This window comes from Acanthochromis polyacanthus, chromosome 17, assembly GCF_021347895.1.
Source record: "Acanthochromis polyacanthus isolate Apoly-LR-REF ecotype Palm Island chromosome 17, KAUST_Apoly_ChrSc, whole genome shotgun sequence".
NCBI classification, from domain to species: domain Eukaryota; kingdom Metazoa; phylum Chordata; class Actinopteri; family Pomacentridae; genus Acanthochromis; species Acanthochromis polyacanthus.
Window position 1 is genome coordinate 37,870,064 of NC_067129.1, and position 24,349 is coordinate 37,894,412.

The 24,349-nt window shown below is 39.5% G+C and overlaps 1 protein-coding gene across 2 annotated transcripts in view; it reads right to left on the reverse strand.

Annotated features, from left to right (window-relative positions):
• The window catches only part of mtmr4 (myotubularin related protein 4), a 62,763-nt gene that overhangs the window by 32,641 nt on the left and 5,773 nt on the right, over positions 1-24,349 (reverse strand). The window contains exons 2-7 of one of the 2 annotated variants that reach the window (XM_022208649.2): positions 19,770-19,859; positions 7,115-7,231; positions 6,011-6,040; positions 5,393-5,475; positions 3,805-3,971; positions 3,621-3,717 (exon numbers count right to left, since the gene is read on the reverse strand). In XM_022208649.2, the coding sequence (XP_022064341.1) occupies positions 3,621-3,717; positions 3,805-3,971; positions 5,393-5,475; positions 6,011-6,040; positions 7,115-7,231; positions 19,770-19,859 (584 nt within the window). The remainder of the gene's footprint in view (positions 1-3,620; positions 3,718-3,804; positions 3,972-5,392; positions 5,476-6,010; positions 6,041-7,114; positions 7,232-19,769; positions 19,860-24,349) is intronic. The other variant, XM_022208650.2, reaches the window with a different exon arrangement.

Here is a 24,349-nt window from a genome sequence, read left to right on the forward strand (position 1 = left end):
AATGTAGCTTCATTTGCTGATCAGGGTTTAAGAGGGTAAAGTTTGGCTCAGTGAGGAAAAAACTGTGCACAATGTCATGCAAACAGGAGCCAGGACAATTCACCCTCAGGTTCATCTGGTCCACTAGTTCCAATGTTTATAACGTCATTTATTGAGAACCTTTGCCCTCTGGCATTCTGTGTAGTGTTGTAGACCAACATGTTGATGGTTTACTCTGTAGTAATTGGATACGTTTGCTTATTAGCGTGTGCACACTAAATTCACATTCCTGTGTCTGCAACTCTGCCACCCACTGAGACATAGGAGGTGTAGTGAGTGATGTCACCATCATATGGAGACAGACAGTCCACTACAGAGACTTTATGTATCCGTGTTGACCGGCATCATCGAAAGTTTGATTCCAGACATGAGGCGCTCAGCTTCACCTCAACTGTTTTGGCAAGATGTAGCTTATGCGGACATCACCACGCACCTCTGTAGTGAGGGGGATGAAATGATGTTTAAGTAAAAGTGTGGGTGTCACAACACCCACATCCCCCCTGTGTCTATGCCCATGCTAGTGGTTCAAATGAACATGTCAAAGTTCCAGTCTTCTCATTGTAAGGGTGCCCCTCTTTCCTGTGGTCTCTGTGCGCATCTCACTCTGTTGACAATTACTTTTATTGGAAATTAACGAGATTAAATCGACATGGAAAGTTGTTAATCTAATTTCTCTCCATCTATCTGTGCACATAACAGAAATCCTAATATTGTTTTCATTCACTTGTTGTTGTCAGACAATAAAACAAGTGTGAAATACTGAGTGAAACGTGGCCCATTAAGATTACCTGTTAAGCTCCCACTGTGCTGAAATCAGAGATGTGTTGCATCTCCCAGTGCACAGTCAACTCAGTAACTGACATGCCCACTAGAACTCTCCTCTGCACATCACTCAACGGAGGACAGAGAGGAGCCTGTGGCCACCCACGAGAGAGAAAACCCTCACATTCGTGGACCAACACCAGCGACAGTTTTCAACTTAGTCACTACTTTTGTCTCTAGGCAATAAGTCCTTAACGGGGTCTGAAATGTCGCTAAATGTAGTGACAAAATCAATTGGAAGAACTGGATTGCAGAACTGCTCAAAGCAGAAATGCAAATTTGATTGGCTGGTAGCATCACGTGGACCGCTGCACTGGCTAGAAGCAGAGAAGTGCTGTCTTAATGTTGCCCAGAAGATAAGGTGACAGACACACATGCGCATAACTTTTAACCCGCTTGCATTGACAGAGGGAGGATAAATATTTTTCCAGGATAAGTTCACCATTTTCAGGACATCTAACCTCCCCCCCCCCCCCCATTTTCCATACGTTTTCCATGACTGGAAAATTGGTCAATCATTTTCCAGGTTTTCCAGGAAGCGTCGGAACCCTGCCACTTTACTAGGACAGTAAAATTAGAAACAAAATATGAAAAATTTCAATACCAACAGATTGAAGTGTGTTCAGATTTGACTAAGATATGACTGAGTTGTAGTGTGAATTTTAGTGCAAATTTGCTAATGTTGCCTATGACATTGGAGTATCTTTTATTCACCTCTCTGTCTACAACCCCTGGCAAAAATTGTTGAATCACCAGTCTTGGAGGATGTTCATTAAGTTGTTTAATGTTGTAGAAAAAAAAAAGCAGATCACAGACATGCCACAATATTAAAGTCATTTAAAATGGCAACTTTCTGGCTTTAAGAAACAAAGAAATCAAGAAAAAAAAAATGTGGTAGTCAATAATTGCTTTTTTTAGATCAAACAGAGGGAAAGAATTAAGGAATCATGAAAAACAAAACAAAAAAAACACTACAACACACCACTAGTACTTTGTTGCACCACCTCTGGCTTTTCTAACAGCTTGCAGTCTGAGGCATGGACTTCACGAGTGACAAACAGTACGCTTTATCAATCTGGCTCCAACTTTCTCCGATTTCTGTTGCCAGATCAGCTTTGCAGGTTGGAGCCTTGCCATGTACCATTTTCTTCAATTACCACCACAAATTTTCAATTGGATTGTGATCCGGACTATTTGCAGGCCATGACATTGACCTTATGTGTCTTTCGTCAAGGAAAGCTTTCACAGTTCTTGTTCTATGGCAAGATGCATTATCATTTTTGAAAAATTATGTCATCTGACCCAAACATCCTTTCAATTGATGGAATAAGAAAAGTGTCCAAAATGTCAACGTGAACTTGTGCATTTATTGAAGATGTAATGGCAGCCATCTCCCCAGTGCCTTTACCTGACATGCATCCCTATATCATCGATGACTCTGAAAATTTGCATGATTTCTTCAGGCAGTCGTCTTCATAAATCTCATTGGAACAGCACTAAACAAAAGTTCCAGCATCATTACCTCGCCCAATGCAGATTCGCGATTCATCACTGAATATGACTTCCAGTCATCTATAGTCTATGATTGCTTTTCCTTAGCCCACTGGAACCTTGTTTTTTCTGTTTAGGTGTTAATGATGGCTTTCTTTAAGCTTTTCTGTATGTAAATCCCATTTCCTTTAGGTGGTTTCTTACAGTTCGGTTTCCGCCCATTTGTTCCTCATTTGTTTTGCTGTGCATTTTCTGTTTTCAAGACATATTGCTTTAGGTTTTCTGTCTTGATGATTTGATGCCTTCCTTGGTTTACCAGTATGCTTGCCTTTTACAGCCTTCTCATGTTGTTTGTACTTGGTCCAGATTTCAGACACAGCTGACTGTGAACAATCAACATCTTTTGCAACATTCCGTGATGATTTACCTTCTGATAAGTCAGATAATCCTGTCCTTTGTTTTAACTGTTTCAACTGAAAAAATTGTGGTATGATTCATGTCAATCCACTTGGTGAAACTACTCTCCAAGATCTGAGCACTCCTATTTAACCACAGTCTAATTTGCAGATTTAATCTGATGCAGGTGGTAGTTTTGGAAATGGAAATTTACAGGGTGATTCCATCATTTTTTCCCTAGAATTGAGTGATTCCATAATTTTTCCCTCTGCTTGATCTAAAAAAGCAATTGTTTTTGACTACCACAATTTATTTCTTGATTTCTTAGAGGTTCTTAAAGCCAGAAAGTTCCCATTTTAAATGATTTTAGTTTTGTGACATGTCTGATCTGCTTTTTTTCTACAAATTAAACAACTGACTGGTGATTCCATAATTTTTGCCAGGGGTTGTATGAGCGGCCCCCTGAAGAGGCTTGCCTCACTAATCTGATCCAACTACAGCTGCCATCCTCATCCAGCAAGCTACAAGTCTTTTAGAGCTACCTTGAAAGTGTACTTTTGAAATCTACATTTAACTTCAGTGTTGCCAACCAAGAAGTAACTGCACCCGAGTTTTGACAGTCAGTGCTGAGAGGTGCCAAAACACACAAACTGTTCCTCACACAATCTGTTCAGACTGGCGACATTGTGGTGACAGTGTTTCTAGTCCTGCCCGATTCCAGCCCTCCTCTCTGTCACAACTCGGGAAAGTTCTTTCAAACACTGCTACTCACCATTCACAGCCGTCTCATATACTACTAGTACTACATACAGTATGGTTATCTGTGAGGTCAACAGAGCCACGTTATTTATGAAAAAGTATCTGTGACATACCTGTAGTTGCAGTTAATGTCAGACACTCTCCAGACGTTCTGTGTGTCGAAGCCCATCCTCTTGACCTCCATTTCCATTCTCTGACACACATGATCACCTACACACACACAGGACATACAATGAAAAAAAAAGAAATTCCAAAGTTGTTCTTAAACTTTAGTGTAGAGTTGTTGTGTATGTGAACCTGGGCGACAGAGATGAACGTGCTGGTCTTCATCATCAGCGCTGCCTCCCAGACACCAAGCATGATATGCCAGGGCGAACAGGTCCTCCAGCCGGGACGGGTGGGCGGCGGCCCGGTTCAGACGTTTAACCCACTCCTGGCACTGCTTGAACGTTGCAAAGTGGCATCTGTGGAGCCCCAGTACGAAGATGAGAAAACTTCACAAGAAAATATCTCCTTACAGCTTTATGCATTGTGAACTAAGAGAAAATCAAGAAAAAAAACTCATCAGATGTTCAGTGACTTTCCAGCATGTAGAAGCAGTGGTATAAATGTGGCTGCTTCATGATGAGGAACCAAGATGCCTCTGGCAGATATGTTACAGAGCATCTGAAGGCTCCACTGGTTCTGAACTACACAGATGTTCATGATCAGATAGAGATAAGAATTTCAGGCTGCTGAAAATAAAAGCAGACCTTGCCCATTTTTCCTTTGAAACTCTGTAAATATCATCTAAATATTCTCCATCTGTTTGTCCTGGGCAAATGACAATGTAACAGTCACATCAAATTATTGACATCACTAATAAAAGCAGCTACAGATCAATTCTGCAAAACAGTCTTTCAGCAGAAGCCTGAGGTACAACCTCTTACTTTCATTTTATTTTATGTGGTGTTTAGGTTAGAAAGACGGCAGTACTTACTGGAGGAAAATGCCTCATTCATGTAATTGACAATACAAAATAAGATTTCTGTGTTGCATTTATAATATTCAGCAACAAAATCCCCAAATTTATAAAAGTAAAGAAAGAAATAGCTTGTGTCACTGTCTTCTGCTTGTTTCTGTGAAATATTGACATTTTGATGAATTGCCCATTACGGCTAGAACTAATGACAATTTACATGGTCATGAATTTGATTTTTTCCCCCATTCTTTTATTATTAATAATAGTGTAATTTATTGTATTATAAACTGAAAAATTTTAAAGCATACAAAAAGTCCATTTGAGCATTAAGTTAATATCTATTGATTGTTTGATCAATCAAATGGATTGATGTTCAAATGATGTAAAAGCTGGTCATGAAGTTTGTTGTCATGTCAACATATAGTCATACCAAAAGAAAAAGTTTCATCATAGACACATGCAACTTAATGTCACATGTGTCTAACAATGAGTTTCCAAAGTCATTATCAATGACAACTCTTGCTCCCTTCCCAAGCCCCAGAATAATGTATTTTCACTCCAAAGCTCACTTTACACCAGCTGGAATAACCCTGTTGAACTGTGAATATTAAAGACACAATCTCCATATTTGCTAGCGTCAAAAAATAATTCAGAAGGAGAGCAATAAAAATATCAATGTTAACATAATTTTATTACTAAAGTTAAGTATTGTAACAGCTATTTGTACACGTAGAAACATTGATTAGTGGTCAAGCAGGGCAATGTGTGACCAAAATTGCTTCCTAAAGGCTCGACAGAATTGAACTATTGCATTATTAATACAAATGACCACCAAAGTGCTGTGCTGCATTTACTCCGGTTATCAACAGCCGTCTCAATCACTCTGCAGAGTTAATCTGTGTGTGTGTGTGTTACTCTTCTTACCTGACAACTTTAGAGTCTTTGCAGATGATGTGCAGCTGGAACATGTCTCTGCACTCCACGCTTTCTATCAGCCTGAGAGGCACCTGTAGGGTGAGACAGAGAGCACGTGCAATCAGAATGATGGTCCACTGTCGGAGCAGACAGCACATCTGTAGAGAAGTTCCCACCCTCTTGTATAGTACAGACTGAACCCAGGCTAGGCACACAAAGCACAGTCTCACTGTGAAACAGAGGAAGACTTTGTCTGTTTCTGACTTTCTCTGATACCAGCCAGCAGCGATACACCTGATGTCTTGATTGCCTTTAAAGCTATAAGTAGTACTGTAGACTGAAGGGTTAATGAGGTCACCGGCAATATTTACAAGTCATCTACGCAACTTCATTTTTGGACAAATCCTTATGCAACAGCACTGTGTGCACCTTGTATGACCAACTACTTTGAATCATGGTAGAAATAGTGCTTGTTTATTTCATGGTCAGTCCTGCATCACAATTATTTAGCAGGGTGCTTTCAGAGAATATTATAAATCCAGCATTACCACTCAGCTGAATGTAAATTAGAATGACTAAGTCATCTAGACTGTGGCAGGGGATGGTGTTTTATATTATGATACTCACAGATATCTCATTGTCCACACCTGGGTAGGTCTATAACACAGTGACACCATGGAACACAAACAGAGAGAGAAGGAGGAGGGAAGACACAAGACAGGAGGAAATGGGGGGAAAAAAAAACAATTAAACTAAAAAACTTCAGGAGACAAAGGGAAATGAAGAGTTAAAGGAAAGAAAACACCAAAGAGGCTGTAAGATGAAACATAACTGAGTGGATCACGCAGTGAACTACTTGCAGCACATGACCAAGCCAAATGGAAATCATGGAGAGAAAAACAAACAGACAGGAGCAAAGGGCAAGAAAGCAGCTTAGAAGTAGGAGGGTGAGCTGTGAAGGGAGGTCTGGGTGAGAGGTTGTGGCTTGTTGGCATTTGTACAGTTTACCTCTTTTGCTAGGGTCAAGGCAGGAGTCTGCCTAGGAGGAAATGACCTCTATAGGGACTGCTAATTGGTGATACTCAAACTCAGTGCATTCATCTCACTGTCCTCTGCTAAAGTAAGTCAAGGTGAAAAGACAACACAAATGTCTCAGTGATGTCTCAGCCCTCACCTCATTTCTTTCTTTCCTAAACAACCTGATCATTTCCAGACGTCAAATCCTTTTGGAAAAGATGACAGGGATTTGGGAAAACGTACAATTTTCACTGCCAGTGAATGCAAACAATTGGACTGTTTGTGTTTGAGCAAGAACTGACGTCAGCAAAAGCAGGCTGGTGGACATTAGTGCCAGTGGGGGCCGAGCTTTTGGAGCCTGGACGTCCCATTAAACCTCTCCTGTCCGAGGATCAGATAGCCCGCTACCCCCATGGCACAGTCCTGGTACCAACATTCTCAAACTTCAAGTCAACTATGCTGGAATACAACTAAAACTGCTTTAACCTATGAAAATACTTGTAGGTTTATTTGTCGTGTTTGCACAATTATGTGTTTATAAAATTTATATGGGGAAAAAGGAAAAAGCCCATGTGTATCCAAAGTAAACACTTTATCCTTTTCTCTCCTGCTATTGGTTTTTGTAGTGGCATGACATGGCAACAGTAGTGATCACGAAGACATTTGCGCCATTGTGGCTGTTCAGTATGTTTATCATCTCAGACGTGCACTCACGTTGATGACAGAGTCCTTGAACTTGATGTGGAGCCTGTAGTTAGAAATGGCAATGATGGCTTCATCAGCACGGCCAAGATATTCCACCCCTTCCCCCTGAAGAACTGGGAACGGCACCTGCAGAGACCCAAAACATGACTGTTTAAGTCTGCTGAGCATTAAAATCATTACAACAACACCTGTTTACTCAGCTTTATTGTGTCTACTGCAAGTCTAATCTTGACATCCATTAGTCTATTTTAAAGCTGTGCTCTCAGTGTTGTCCAAGCTAGTGCTACCTATTGAAGATCCCCATACAAAACTCTGGTTAACAAGACTGTACAGTTACCATGGTAGCTCTGTGACTCTGTACTTAGGCACAGCGGTACTTTTTGTTTAAGCCTAATGTAAGCATGCCAATATGCTTAAAGTCAGTACTGGCATGTTTGTGTATAGTATCCTGACCATCTTACTTTAGCAACCCAATATGCTAACATTTGTTAAGTAGTATTAAACACAAATTATAGATAAAGCTGGTGACAACCTCATTACTATTGCAGGTATTTAGTCATAAATCAAAGTATCTGATGAACTAAACTTTGGACATGATGATGACACCAGATTGAAAAGTCAAACGATCAACCAAGTCAGTGGGATTCATCATCTTATAACAATGTATATGGCAAGAAATTTTACTAGATACAGTAACACCGTCTGTAAGTCACATGATTACAAACAACACAATGAAAGACTGTTAAAAAAAAAAAAAAAAAACTGAATTTTTTTCCCCTGTCTGGACCAAATGGTAATAAAAAAAATAAACACTGATGTATTTGAAAAGAAACATGCATCAACCTGTGATGTTCCTTAAAGCGAAGAATAGCTAGAACTGAGGGTTATGTCAGCACTGGAGAATGATATGGATGCACTTTAGTACCATTCTGCAACAGAAGGAAACACTCTGGCTTGCTTGCATTTTTAAAAAACGATTACAATTGTCTCAGTCCACGATGCAGCAATGGCACTGTGCAAAATAGTGATGGGGAAATTGTTTTAGTGGAGCATCCACAAGAAGGGAGACAAGAATTGTCATTAAAATGGCTAACTGACCAGAAGAACCAACAAGTCCAGCCTTATTGTACAAGCCACATTCTCTGCAAAGGCTGTCATTTTCAGCTTGCAGGTGATGCCGTTTCCTGTAGTGGCAAGGATTTTCAAATCAATTACAACCAGATAGTAAAAGAAGAGAGGAAATGGTACTCATAAACCTGAAGTCTACATCGGGGAAAGCCAGACTAAGCTGGCATCAATACTGAAACTGGAAATACCATATTTGGACTAGTATTTACATTTTTTAAGCAATACCCAGCGGTCAACATAAGTCAGACAGTTCATGCTTCCATCATCCGAATGACACTGAAGATATGAGAAAAGGAGGACATAAAAAACATTGTGCTTGCATAGCTCTCCAACTAGCAGATAGTTTTACAGAAGAATCTTTGTGAGTTCAGAGGGTTTGTTGGTGAGCCTGAATGAGCAGGGAGACAAGAGGTAGGACTGGGAGGGAGACTGTTTGTACCAATGCTGATGGCACAGTGAGGTATCCTAAACTGTCCATTAACATTCTTAATTGTACCCATTTTATTACAGTTATGGCCAAGCCATGATTTTGGCTGTAATAAGCCCCCACATTAAGGTAATTGGAGATTTTTCATTTTATTCTGAGGTAGGGCATTATTTTTAAAAATCAACCAAGTGGAAGAGACGAATGGTTACATTTGCCAATTTCTGAACCATGTTCCAATCTGTATAAAAACTGAAGCTTTTAAACAGTTTCAAAGGGATTGGCATCACACTTACCACTCTGGTCAATATTTTTTAGTGTTTACTATAGCTGCTTTTTCAAGGGAATGAAAAAGTAAACAGCAAGATATTTAGGGTTCGAGCACCGATTAATACGAAGACCCTATTGTAATGCAATTTTATTTTTCTTCCGACTTCTTAAACACGTTTGAGGTCCTAAACATGCTCAAATTCGCATGAAAATTTGCAGATGCACCAAGACTAACCCTAACCAAGAATGAACTCCTCCTAGGGGGCAACTCTAAGAGACCTCATATTTGGCCAGTGTACCTGATAATAGTCTTGTCGCATAAGGACATAGTAACTTAAAATGGTATATAACTTTATTTCTAATCAATCAGTTGTTACAAAAAAAAGGTTAATTTTAATGTCAACGGCTTTCACATTAATAGCTGGGTGCAAAATGAAACCATCAAAAAGTGTCCTGATGTTCACAGCTTGGTACAGCCCATAACATCTGTTTACAAGGCCAAAAGTCTTGTCCTGTCTTTAAAATGATTCAACCAATCACAGATTAGAGCTTCACTTGTGACAAATACTGCAATTAACACATTACCAGGTGTGTATAAAAAGAACCCGAGCACACCAGACCCTTCTATGAAGTGCAACCTGACCTCTGACAACATGCCAAAGATTCAACCACAGACCAAAGTGTTGATCATCAAGAGGCTGAAGATCAAGTCTGCTGCTGAGGTGGCAGACATCTTTAATGTATCCAAACGTCAAGTGGAGAGGATAAGAAAAAGATTTGAAGAAACTGGTGATGTTCATAAAAAGCCCAGGTCAGGCAGACCCTGTGAGATAACTGTTAGAGACGACCGTTTGTTGCTTCGACAGTCCAGGGCCAGCCCCTTTTCAACTGCATCAGAGCTACACATGAACTGGTCACCAGAAATCCTTGTATCTACAAGGACAGTTTGTTCAATTCTCTCATGCGGTGGTCTCCATGGTCAAATTAGTGCTCAGAAACCAGCATTAAACAAAAGACAACAACAAAACAAGTTGTGTTTGAGTCATTGGTGAGACATATTAATGCAGTCCTCCAAGCTCATGGGAGTCATACACGATATTAATTCTTTTTCGCAAGGCAACATGACTTTATGTTCTGATGTTTTTGGAACACATTTGTGTACTCAAAATAAAGTATATGTACAATTTCTAAATTATTTTGAATGCGACAAGACTTGTCCAAGCAAAAGCTGATCTTTCTGTCCTAATTAAATGATAAAACTCAATGAATGATACAAAACTTTATTTTGGTATCATAAATATGATCTAAAGGGCTTTGCCATTCATAGGAGCCATTTCTAATTCCAATTGATCATCTGCAAGTCAAGTTGTAATTTGTTGTTCCTACAACTTGGATAAGTGATAAGACTTTTATTAGGGACTGCATACACCAGTACATAGTGATGAAAAGTTATCAAAATGTTCTGCAAAAGTCTGATGGTGTAGCCATAGGCGCCCCTGGAAATTTGATTCTTCGCCATGAAACAGTAAATATTTTTTTACACATTAGGAATACTCAGAAATTCACCAAAATTTCCACACACACATCACAATTGGCTAAAGGAAGGACACTCTATGCATCTTGCCACTGCATGTATCATAGCGCCCCCTACAGTAATTTTAACAAATAACACCCGCAACATGTTTCACCTATGCCTACAAAATTTGGTACATATATGTAAACACATCAGGGCGAACAAAAAAGTCAAAGGGACCAAACCTCTAAACCCAACAGGAAGTCCACCATCTTGGATTAGCTTTGATATTTTTCGTGATTTTGGTCATTTTCAGTGGTTATCTCCTCATAGAGGGTAACTCCAAAAGACCTCAAAAGTGCACAATATATACAACTTGCCTTAAGGCAGAAAATTTGTGAAAATTGTATGCACAAGTCAAAGGATAAGGCCATGGCGGTCCACTAAACTTTGATGACACGCTACGAAGCAAGAAACGCTGTGTAAATCCCTTCTACATGATGCAATCTGACTCAAACTTTACATGACTGATCACAGTCCTGCTAATATGACATCCATATCATAATATCCACTCACACTCATAGTGCCACCTGAAGACGAAATTACATGTTTTACACTTTGATGTACTATTAGTCGGTTGTCCATATTTCTGTCCATTATTCTTTCATCCTCTTTACACTGGCATTCAGTTTTTTCTGCCTCTCTGTATTGGCAGGGTGTTTCAACCTTGACAAACTGCTTCCTGGTATGTTTTATTCTTTTTTTTTATTGGCTAGCAGTATGTTTCAGCCTATTTAAACTGACTCCACTCCAATTATGTTTTAGTCTTACTGCATTTGCTGCCAGTATGTTTCAGTCTCTTTAAGTGGTTTAACTATATTTTGCCCTCTTTTTTTAAAACACCAATTTCAACTTTAGCATTTCTGTAAGACTTGTCTGCCATTTTGCCTCCGTATAAAGCACACTATAACTGTGAAAATGCTCTGTGTTAGCACATACCATATCTCCAAAGTTTGTGAAATAATCCCTGAAATTGGTCAGCTACGTATCGACAACTTCACTTTTGTGTCACACCCCAATGTACACCACACCTCAACTTGCGTCACGTCTCTTAATGCATGGGTGAGCGAGGACCCGTTAAACGTTGTTTGCAGTTTTAATTTATGAATACTGCTGACCAGAAAGAATTGAGTTCTAACATGTGCAGAGAATAAATCACTTTGGGTCATTGTACAAAAATACTGTTTCTGGTTGAAAGTACAGCCCATTGGTAACATCGGGGATTGTGTTACACCTATTTATTCCTCACTTACATGACCTCTTCACAGTTTATTTTACCATAGTCATCACTTCTGTGTGATTGCCACATCACATTTTGACTGCCCTACACTAATGATTGGGGACCGCGAATTGCAACTCAGGTCTTGTTTCATTGCTGGTAGTGAGGACAACAGTGTTGCTTAGAGACAACATTACCTCATTCTGCATTAGCATGCAGTGCTGAGTCACATAGTGGACCCACTACTGCATGTTAACAGAAGACATGCAGCAGCGCAGATGAGGAATACTGTAAGACGTCAGGAAATCAGGCTTATATGAAACAACATCATTCAATAGACCAGGGGTCGGCAACCTTTAACACTCAAAGAGCCATTTCGACCCGTTTCCCACAGAAAAGAAACCACTGGGAGCCGCAAAATCCTTTTGGCATTTAAAATGAAGACAACGCTGCATCTATCGGTTTGTTGTTTTTTTGTTTTTTTTTTTACCTCTATGCCCTTGTTAATCAGTCATGATTACTTAATTAGAAAGCCTCTAATTAGATAGATTCATTTTTTAATTGTGTCCTTCCACTAATATTTATCTTACTTGGTTAATGTCATTTTTGCTCCTGGACCTCATATGTTGCATAATGTTAGCTGGAAATCAATATTTTGCGAATGTCTATTTAACTTGTAAAATCTATATCTATTTATCTTAAGCTAATAACTTTTCTCCGGCAAGTCGCTGCCCTATTTTTCCAAGACGACACTCCTCTGACTCTCTGACCTGCTGCCTGGATATGACATCCAGCCGTGTTCTTGCGAGTAACGTGTATTACCCTATCATGAGTACTTTTGACTCAAAGACGTGTCTTTCTTGGAGTGGAGCTTTAATATACAGGCTTGCCATTCTTGAGTACAAAACGATGTGAAACTACAGGCGTTGCTTATCAAGGAGTAAAATTTTAAAAAAGGCATGAAACGTGTGGGAATCGGAAGCTCCGTGTTGTCTCTCTGCATCAGCTTTGCGCTCTCATGTCACAGGCACAGCATATCCGGTGGAGTGACACGTCAAAGTAAGAGCGGTAATTTCACAATACAATTCTCTATATTAAAATGCATTGAAACGCGCCTGAAAGGCAGAACAATGTATTTTCCAAAGTTACAGGGAGCCACAACAGAGGGCTGAAAGAGCCGCATGCGGCTCCGGAGCCGCGGGTTGCCGACCCCTGCAATAGACCTCTTCAAATTTGGCCTTTTTCATCAAACGTATGCAAACTGATATTATTCCCATTCTCCAAGGTCTAAATCAGGGGTCGGCAACCCGTGGCCGCATGCGGCTCTTTCAGCCCTCTGTTGTGGCTCCCTGTAACTTTGGAAAATAAATTGTTCTGCCTTTCAGGCGCGTTTCACTGCATTTTAATATAGAGTTTTATTGTGAAATTACCGCTCTTATTTTGACGCGTCACTCCACCGGATGTGCTGCTGGGGTTTTCCTCTGGCTAGGACATGAGAGCGCAAGGTTGATGCAGAGGAGATGGAGAAGCAACGCCTGTAGTTTCACATCGTTTTGTATGGAGTAAGATTACTGTCAAAAGTATTCATCCACAATTCTAACCATTCGTATTCGTAATGTCAAACGTTTGTATGTTAATAAAAAATGTGTACACAAAATTCTGCTGTCATATGCATGAGTTTGATAAATTAAGGGTTAGGATTGTTTTTACGAGTATGAACCTAAAAGTTGTGAGTGCAACTCTAATTTCTACGACTACGAAGTCTTCCCTGTGAGGACGAATTCAAGTTTATGGGTACGAGTAGAAAAATACTGGAATGACGTCACATAGGTCACAGGGGAAGGTAATCGAACACAGATTGCTCCAAACGCGCATGCGCCATTTATAAAGAGTAGACGCCGGGTGGACCTACCGGGGCAGGTGACGCCTCACAGGTCAAGTAAATAACACATCCAACTTCTTGTAATTTATTTATTTCATGAAACTGTACTGTTTTAATTGATATACAGTTTATGGACGAAAGACGGTACTGCTTAGCTTGCACGCTAACGAGCCGGGCCGGTGACACATTAGCCTTCTAATGCAAGGAGGCTAATGAGGAGGCTAAGGAGGCGTAATAACAAAACAAACATAATTTGAGATTATGAATCGTGGCAATTGGCGTATGAATCAGCCCATTGTACAGCCTAAATTGCTGTAAATTAAGTCCAGTTTTAGTTCTTTGCAAACTCAGGCACGTGCATTAGTTTAGTTTAGAATGAATCTGGCGGAGTTCGGTAAAGTTGGAAAGATATTCACAGATTCGGACTTCCGGCATCAATAACTCATGAGATATATGTTGTCAAAACATGAACGATGCCTCTTTCAAATCGTTGTAAGGTAGACAATGTGCTACAAGGCCAATTTTATCAAAAGTCGCTGTATTTCAAGCTACAGAAATAACATTGGCGTCTATGAGCAGCCGGCGGTGCAACGAGTGAACAGGGACCGTCTGCAAATAGCAAAACCGCTGCAACAGCGAAAAGAGACACTGCACATTTATTCAATAACTTTACTCTTGTACCCTGTAGAGCCACTAAAATCACTGGAGCCATGAATCGGCTGCGGCTGGTCAAACTACAACTCTTTGTTTGGTGCTAAATGAAAAATTGAATTTTAAGGATTTTTTATGTTTTGTATGATTATTTTATGAGTATTAAAATGGCACTTTTCTTCATGTATGTGGTATATTTTATATAACACACAGGAAAAATGGCAAAAGGGCATAGTGTACTTGTTTGTCCAAACACATAATTCTGTATAGTAATGGAATTTACAATCCTTACCAAAGAGAGTATCAGATAACACCAATATACCAAACAAACTGTTTAGACTGTCACCTCAAGTACTGATGATTGAGAAGAAAGACGATAAGACACTTTATTGCAAAGTTTCAGTGTCAATTGATTCATTTATACCATAATGTTAAATTGAGAGTAATATTTTTCTAGTTAAGGACTGTACAGACAATACTTGGAGGTAATAAACCTGACGGTCTGACCAGCACAGGTCACAGCAAGTACACTATGTCCTTATGCCATTTTTCCTGTGTGTTATATAAAATATACCACATACATGAAGAAAAGTGTCATTTTAATACTCATAAAATAATCATACAAAACACAAAAATTCCTTAAAATTCAGATTTTTAATTTAGCGCCAAAGCAATAGTTGTAGTTTGACCAGCAAGAGCCCATTCATGGCTCCAGTGATTTTGGTGGCTCTACAGTGAAGTTATTGAATATATGTGTAGTGTCTCTTTTCGCTGTTGCAGCGGTTTTGCTATTTGCAGACGGTCCCTGTTCACTCGTTGCACCGCCGGCTGCTCATAGACGCCAATGTTATTTCTGTAGCTTGAAATACAGCGACTTTTGATAAAATTGGCCTTGTAGCACATTGTCTACCTTAAAACGATTTGAAAGAGGCATCGTTCATGTTTTGACAACATATATCTCATGAGTTATTGATGCCGGAAGTCCGAATCTGTGAATATCTTTCCAACTTTACCGAACTCCGCCAGATTCATTCTAAACTAAACTAATGCACGTGTCTGAGTTTGCAAAGAACTAAAACTGGACTTAATTTACAGCAATTTAGGCTGTACAATGGGCTGATTCATACGCCAATTGCCACGATTCATAATCTCAAATTATGTTTGTTTTGTTATTAAGCCTCCTTAGCCTCCTCATTAGCCTCCTTGCATTAGAAGGCTAATGTGTCACCGGCCCGGCTCGTTAGCGTGCAAGCTAAGCAGTACCGTCTTTCGTCCATAAACTGTATATCAATTAAAACAGTACAGTTTCATGAAATAAATAAATTACAAGAAGTTGGATGTGTTATTTACTTGACCTGTGAGGCGTCACCTGCCCCGGTAGGTCCACCCGGCGTCTACTCTTTATAAATGGCGCATGCGCGTTTGGAGCAATCTGTGTTCGATTACCTTCCCCTGTGACCTATGTGACGTCATTCCAGTATTTTTCTACTCGTACCCATAAACTTGAATTCGTCCTCACAGGGAAGACTTCGTAGTCGTAGAAATTAGAGTTGCACTCACAACTTTTAGGTTCATACTCGTAAAAACAATCCTAACCCTTAATTTATCAAACTCATGCATATGACAGCAGAATTTTGTGTACACATTTTTTATTAACATACAAATGTTTAACATTACGAATACGAATGGTTAGAATCGTGGATGAATACTTTTGACTAATCTTATTCCATAGTTTTGTACTCAAGAATGGCAAGCCTGTATATTAAAGCTCCACTCCAAGAAAGACATGTCTTGTCTTTGAGTCAAAAGTACTCATGATAGGGTAATACACGTTACTCGCAAGAACACGGCAGCAGGTCAGAGAGTCAGAGGAGTGTCGTCTTGGAAAATAGGGCAGCGACTTACCGGAGAAAAGTTATTAGCTTAAGATAAATAGATTTTACAAGTTAAATAGACATTCGCAAAATATTGATTTCCAGCTAACATTACGTAACATATGAGGTCCAAGAGCAAAAATGACATTAACCAGGTAAGATAAATATTAGTAGAAGGACACAATTTAAAAAATGAATAATTAGAGGCTTTGTAATTAATTAATCATGGCTGATTAACAAGGGCATAGAGGTAAAAAAAGAAAAAAGAAAAAAAAAGCGATATATGCAGTGTTGTCTTCATTTTAAATGCCAAAAGGATTTTGCGGCTCCCGGTGTTTTCTTTTCTGTGGGAAACAGGTCGAAATGGCTCTTTGAGTGTTAAAGGTTGCCGACCCCTGGTCTAAATTAACTAAATATATCAGTTACTTTGATCTTGGACCTTGGCTATGCCTGCCTCAAGAGCCATGTAATGTTATTGTTGACGTTTTTCAAAAACGCTGCAAAATTCGAGATATTATGTCCTTGTTTTCATTTTAGCTTCCCAGAGGTTGATGCTATAGTACTGAAAGTGGTACAAAATGAAAGCCAATAAAATTTTCTTGCATATGGTAGTAAACACATGAACACCTGTGTAAGTACCTGTGAAGTACCACAGGAACAAATTTGACAGTTTCAAGAAAGCCACAGTGAACAAGTGACACTATATGTATTAGTGACATCCTGTCTGACAGTTTCTTATGCAATATATGCGTCAGTGCAGTGCTATCATACTACTACGTTGATGTTTTTGCAGCGTCCCAATTGTTTGTGCATTAAAATGAGTTAAAATTTACACAGGCTCTTGAGGCAGGCATAGCCAAGGTCCAAGATCAAATTAATTGGTATATTTAGTTAATTTAGACCTTGGAGAATGGGAATAATATCAGTTTGCATATGTTTTATGAAAAAGGTCAAATTTGAAGAGGTCTAATCAGTCAATGTTGTTAAAAGTACAGCCACAGCACAAAGTGCACCCAAGCAGAATATGACTGATAGACCCATAAAACACAAGTTAACATCTACCCACACAACAGACCTTTGACCGTTTGTGCTGAAAACAGACAACACATATAATAAATTTAAAATAAAACTACATTTTTTTTCTGTTCAAAGGAATATTACAGAATATAAACTGGTCAAAATCCCTCAGTGCGTCAGATTGTTGTTAGTCCAGAGAGCTTAGGCTAAAAAACATTAAACTTCTGATATTTATCATTGCATCTGCTGGTTCCCTTTAACTTAAAATGTGCACCTGAGTCCAGACAGGAAGCATGATGACAGAAAGGAGTGTAGATTAACCTGGGAAATGGAGCACGTAGTACTCCAACAGAGCCAAGCATAGGAAGCAATCCCCCTGGCACCACGCAGTCAGCCCTCAAAAATTGGAATAATTAAAATCCAACTGTAACATTGAGCATGCAAAGAAATATTTCATCTGCAATGTAACCATCTTTTGCTGGAATCCAAGCAAAATCTGTAGATACAGTCTTACAATGTAAGGAAAGATGAAAAATTCAATATGTGCATTAGTGTGTATGAGCGAGGGAATATAGCCAAATTGCAACACAAACCGCCTCAACAGCAGCAGAAATGGCTGAAATGAGAGCAGCATGCAGCTACTGAGTCTGTGTGTTTCTTTGGTGAGAGGAGCCCCAACATGTCCTGCTGAGACTGCCATAGTGGACGTGCTGTACAGACTGGGAGTTGCATTAAGCAAGCTGTGCTCCGAAAGTAGGTACATGAGTCACTGGCAGCCAGCAAGTGCAGCAGAAGATACTGTGTCACGTTTCCTCTACAAAGCCTTCAGCAGCAGAAACATAAAAGAGAGGGAGGAATAGAGAGTGAGCAGAAAGACCTGTGAATAACACTCTCTGACTTGTGAGTCGTGACTTCCGGTTTGAGCAGCCTGCCTGGGAGAACATGCGCGTGTGCAAATGCACACACAACTGTAAGCATACAGCTGAGCTTGCACGCACGCGGGAGGGGAGGCAGCAATGCATTAAATTTGGTGGGGTGGGGAATGCCTGTAATTTGCCTAGGGCAAAACAGTGGTAGGAGACATCAGCTGTCAGTGAAAGTATCATGGGAGTGCCTGCACATTACAAAAAACACAAAAGCAGAAACAGTGTGTGACTGCATGTGTGAATGAAGGGGGAGGGGAAGGAAATATAAGAGAGCAAGAAAAAAAATGCTGTAAGGAAGACAATTACAAAGTCCTTTCTGGTGGTTCAGATTAAGGTGGAGTGCACACTGCTTAGCTGGAAATAACATTTACTGAGACCCTGTGACACACAAAGTTCCTTGAAGCGAAGCCCTTCAGTAATAAAAACACTTTTGAAGAGGTTGATGATCCCTGCAGTTCAGTGCAAACCAAGTGGAAGCATGCTTCAACTGCAAACCACAAAAACAAAGAACAGATAGTGACCTGAGGCTGGGCAAATCCCTCCTCTCTCCACCTTTCCTTTGTTCGGTTCTCTAGACATACGATGACCAGCTTGGTTAAGCCACAGATAACCAATGAGCATAAACTCAACACCACAGAAGTCACAGCACAAGTTGCCCATCAGTTTTGCTCTTGGCATCATCAACAGAATAGATTTACAAATTTTATTCACTTAGGAGACGTAAATGCTTTTAAGCCACCATGTTTTTGTCAGTCCTCTGCAGTGACTCCTGTTTTGTTTTTGTTTTTTTAGTTGAACAGCTTGGTTTAATGTACCCCTCTATAGGGTTCACACAGGAAGTTAATTTAAAATAAAATTGATAAGCTATACTAAAATAAGTTGATCTTTAAAAGATTGATGAATATTGTAATTTATAAAACATATTTAAATTTACATTCATAACTCAAAAGTTGTAAAATAGGTGTCTGAATGTGACATAAAGCCAGTAAGTGAGGTATGAAAAGCACAGCTATGTGACAACCACTACACTTTCTGAGAAGCCTTTAGCCCTTTCATACATACAAAAGCATGTCAACATTTTCAACTTCCCACTTTCAAAACTTTCCCTTTTTTCAGGTTAAGGCTTTGCATAAATAAATTCCTTATCTTAATATGGTAACTAATATGGTCTAATTCAAAATCAATTTCCTAAATAAATATTGAAGAACATTTGTTTTTTCTTTTAGTGCAAGTACAACACCTTATCTTGTGGAGTGAGGGTAGTGGTTGCATTTAAATGGAAATATTTTGTTATCCTCCAAGTTTCCTAATTAACTTTTTCTGTGTTGAATACTGATAAAGGGGGCAGAACATTTACAATGAAAAAATGTTCCTTTAAGAAACTGTCATTTGTTCTTCAGTATTTGCCCTCCAGTCACTCAAGTTGCAACTCCTGCAGTAATATCTTAGCAATCATAAGACATCACTCAGCACACTACCAAGCCTCAGGTGGAGGGTGTTTCAGAGGAAATTCAGATGTTATATTAGACCCCGCAAATAAAATGTAAGGAAATAAAGATATAATCTGGAAGTGTCACATTTGGTCTTTTTACCAGCTCCTGGTTGTCCAATCTACAGACATGTTGCTGGGAATCTGACCAGTTGGGACTGTACTGTAGATCGGTGTTTTCTCTTAGGTTAATGCAAATTGTTCAATTCACCTGAAGGCTTTCATCCTCCTTCACCAGCTCCTTCTGGGGGAACAGGTCCTTGGCCTTGATATACTCCAGACTGGGAGGCCCCTCTTCACCCTGCCAGACACAAGCACAATGTTGAGGTGGACATACAAGTTTGCATTTAGCATGAAATGCCACATGAGGTTGTTTCTGAAAAGCAAAATGAAGGAAAAATATATAGGCAAAACCTATACAGTTTAATGATAGTAATATCTAAACACTGGAAAGAACACTGGAAGGGCCAGTCCAACAAATCTAAACCCAATATAAGCAATTTCACTGTTCTTGTATTAAACAGTTATCAAGGTGGTTAGCCTCTGGTGTAAAATGCATGCCAGGTGATATTTCACAACCTCCTATTGCTAGCTTGCAGACATCATGTAGGAGATTAAAAATTGACTACAAGAGACCTAAATTCACTTCAAATAAGTGGTATGCGACCTTGTGTGGTCAAAGAAACTATTTTAAAATGTTTGCTGCTCCAGCCATTACAGCATTTTCTGACTGGTAAATAATGGTGGGCCCTGGATTCCAAAAACCTGTGGACTTTGTGACTGGGTTACAGTCTTGTGTAAACAAAGATACTGGGACATAGTTAAGAATTTCCCACACAAACACATTTGCATGGATTATGTCTTTACAGTTATGATAAATAAATTCTTGCCAGGGTCACTTTTGATACCTGATATATGTATGATGCTAAGATAATCATATAAAACTACTGCAAACATTTCTGAGCTTGCTGAAAAATGCATCATCAAACTGCAGTCTTATCAAGTTCACACCTATTCTAATGGATGGTGGGCTAAAATTAGACTGCAACACCTAAAGAAACAGCAGAGATGAGAACAGGGGAAGAACAAAGGGGGCAGTCAACTTTGTCCTTGCAGCTTAGAATGCCAGTGTCCCTCTTAGCCTAAGCAAACACTTTCATCAGGTCATACTTTAATCCACGGACAAAAAAGGGGAGATGGTAATCACATAATGAAAAATAAGGACATGCCTATGCCCTTCATCCTTGATTACCCATTTGTAAAATAAAATTTAAAAAAAGACCCCAGAAAGTTAACCATATCAATAGTCAAGTTTTCACTTCATAATAGAAAATATACACATAAGCCCTTTTCAGACACAACATTGCTAGCTCTATCAATCTGTTAAAGTGAAGTCATTTTATCTTTCAAATATAGGTCACTTTTTCGATAATGTTCTTTAAGGCTTCATTGATATAACTAGCACAGCGATAGAGAGGCTCATATAAATGCAATGTCCGTCATGGACGCAAGATTGGATAGCACATCAAGAGATGTATGATACATAGTAATTTATTAATAAGCAAAAGTTTTAATAGCATACATGTCAAACTGTCCAAATAACCAACAGTCCAGTTAATTTAGGATTTCCTGAACACTAAAAATTCTGCCTGTGTGTGATGTTAGCCCAACTACTTTACAAATAAAAAAATAAGTTTATAAACTATGACTCTGGGCATGACAGCTCGACTGTCTGATGTGAAGAAAAGTATATACTGTCATTCACCATTAGATCCTGACTGATCCTATCCATGTCCAGGATAAAGCTACTTGTTTTGTTCCATGTGCATAAATGTGCTTAACTGTCATATTTTGGAGACGCTTATAGTGAAACTGCTGCCATCTGATGCTGCAAGCATTCAATAAACTTAGAGCCAAAACTCTTACAACAGCTGGAAGCTGAGTACTAACAGCAGCTCCTGTTATCGTTTAGTCTGAACCCAGGTTACATTTATTACTGGTTAGTCTCATTCATCTGACTTGTTACAGATTGCCTTCATTCATGAGGTTTTGCGGTTAACATTTCAATTTTTATTAGATGTGAAACTGAAGAACAACGTAAATGAGAAAGGTATTTTATGATTTCAGCAGGAAACTAACATTATCCAGGTTTCTGATCATATCTGTAACATGTACATGCATGTCTGTTTCTTTCATTTCTACTGCGCCTGAATTACCGCAGCAGTAGAACAAGAACTCAGTTTGGTTGCCGGCTGCTTGAATATTACTACCTTTGCAACTTTGTTGGATTTGGCTTCGCCATCCGACTATGACCATATGCTACTGCTGTTTCTTAATGAAAAAATAGATGGAATCCTGTCCGGGTGGTTAATTTCTATGGACTGTATCCACTGACAGTTGAGGTTTCCCAAAGAAACAACACAACAAAATGTCACATAGTATGGCAGGGAACCTCCTGATGTCTGACTCCTGCCATGTTTACAGTGATAACATCTGTCATCCAAAGGTCTAAGCTGGTAATTAAACCACATGATAAGAATACCACCCATTGAGCTGACTGGTAACAGATGGAGATCCCTGTTCCCCTACAGTGACAATTCCTTCCTTATAAATCACTAACATGTCCCCATGTGATTTCAATGCCACAAACATCATAGATTATAGTATGACAGGTAAAGCTGTATTTTTCAACTTCCATTGCAGTGTGCAAGGTTCGCGGTCACCAAGTCGCCCAAAGCAACCAGAACAATGCCCGGGCGATAAACAGATACAATTTATACATTTCTCGTTGCCCGGCCGGGCGACAAGCATTTTATAAATAAATAGAAAGATTTCTAACCTTTTGCTTTGTTCTGCGCAGGAAGTGTTGCCAACTTAGCGACTGTCCAAAGCGTCCTAACGACTTTTGTCAAAAGTGACTAGCGACAAATCTATCGACTTTTTCTGCCGTTTTGGAGACTGACCGGAAAACTCGGATCATTCTGCAGTTACTGTCCTCAACAAGCAGCAGGTGCTGCTGTGAGCTCCTCCCCCTCCCAAAGCACAGACTGTCAGTCCAGTAACCCTGCAGCACTTCCAGTGTCTGATTAGAGGACACATCACTCCGCGGCCAGACGGCAGATGAATCGCGCATGCGCAAAGTCACTATAGATCCCATCCAGACTTACGGAGTGGGACATAAATGAAAATGTTTCTTCTCTGTCATACTAAAATAAACCAAAGCATTTAGCCTCTAGTACAAAAACATATTTTGGGTGTTTTATACTCACTTTTTGGTCTCTTCCACAACGTTATTCCTCTCCTACAACGTTGATTACAATTACATGCAAACTGGGAAATATGCAAATTAGGCGATGACGTCATTTAGCGACTTTCCTTACTGAGGAGTTGGAAACACTGCGCAGGTTTGAGATTGAGTGGGGTCCGTGTGGAGGTTTAGCAGTTTCGGTTCCGAAATTTGCCATTTATTTATGTTTATCGTTTCAATTAGCAACTATCCATACATTTGAGTCTTACTTTTTTTGATTTATTGATTGACACTTATCGTTGTGACTTATTATGACAATCCAGATGTGTACATCCTCAGTCAGAGAGTTTGACCCAGATCAAGCTATAGACAGCTGGGTGAGTGGTGCCAAAGCAACCAGGAGACCAGCTCTGATGGAGAGACTGAGGGAAAAAAAAAAAAAAAAAAAAGCGTAGGCTGGTGGTCCACAGTCAGCCCAGTGCAACTGTGACTCAGGAAGCAGAAGTCCAACAGCAGGAAGCTGCTCAGGAAGATATTGATGAGGAGGAGGAGGAAGTATAATGGCATGGAGGATGATGATGATGATGATGATGAGGGGTTTCTGGATGATTTTGACCCAGAAATGACTGAGGAAGACGTCGTTGCTGGGCTCAAGAGACTGGCACAATTTGAAGATGTTGATGAGTTGATGTAGATGGATATCTAGTTCAACTAAGTTGTTTGTAAAGATGAATAGAGACTGATTTTTTTTTGTAATGACAGACTGATTATTTCGATTCTAATGGTAAGCAGGTTGTAAGAGAAGAGCTCATTAAAAGAAATTGACTTCCTGAGAAGTTCTATTTATTTTATGTAAACAACACGAAGTACGGGCCACTAGTTTTTTGTACGGGCTACCAGAAATTTAGATTTGGCAGGAGTTGGTAGCCCGAATTTTCCTGTACGGGCCACCAGAGATTTTGACGAAGCTTACACACTGCCATTGACTCTTTCCTTTAGCTTCTTTAAGCAATCCATTGGCACAACAACTTAAAATTTCATTTGAATGTGAAGGATAGGCATTTCCTTTCCTAATTACAGTGTTCTGAAAATGTACCAATTTCAAATCAAAAAATGTATGGGTTTAAATTAGTAAGATTCCTTCACCTCCCTTCTGCAATCAAGTCAAACAATAAGTCAGTCTATTGTAGCCATGTGAAGACATCACACGTGCTATAATTCTATCTGATACAGTAACTGGGCTTGAAAAGAAATATTGGTCAACTTCTAATTGGTTCGCTCCTTGCCTTGTTACTAGATATATACTCAGATTTACTATTCTTGAGTTTCATAATTTTAGTGGCTGGCTAACAAGAGAAAGCAGATTCAACAATGTGTATCATGATAGTGCTAATAATAGATTTGGTTTATTATTATCATCTTATTGCTAGATGGTGGTCTTATATTGCCTGGGGACCAGACAGCCTTTATATTGTGTATTACAAATACACAAAGTCAGTCTGGAACTGCTCCATTGAACCAAATCTAGCCCAGAGGCGGGACTA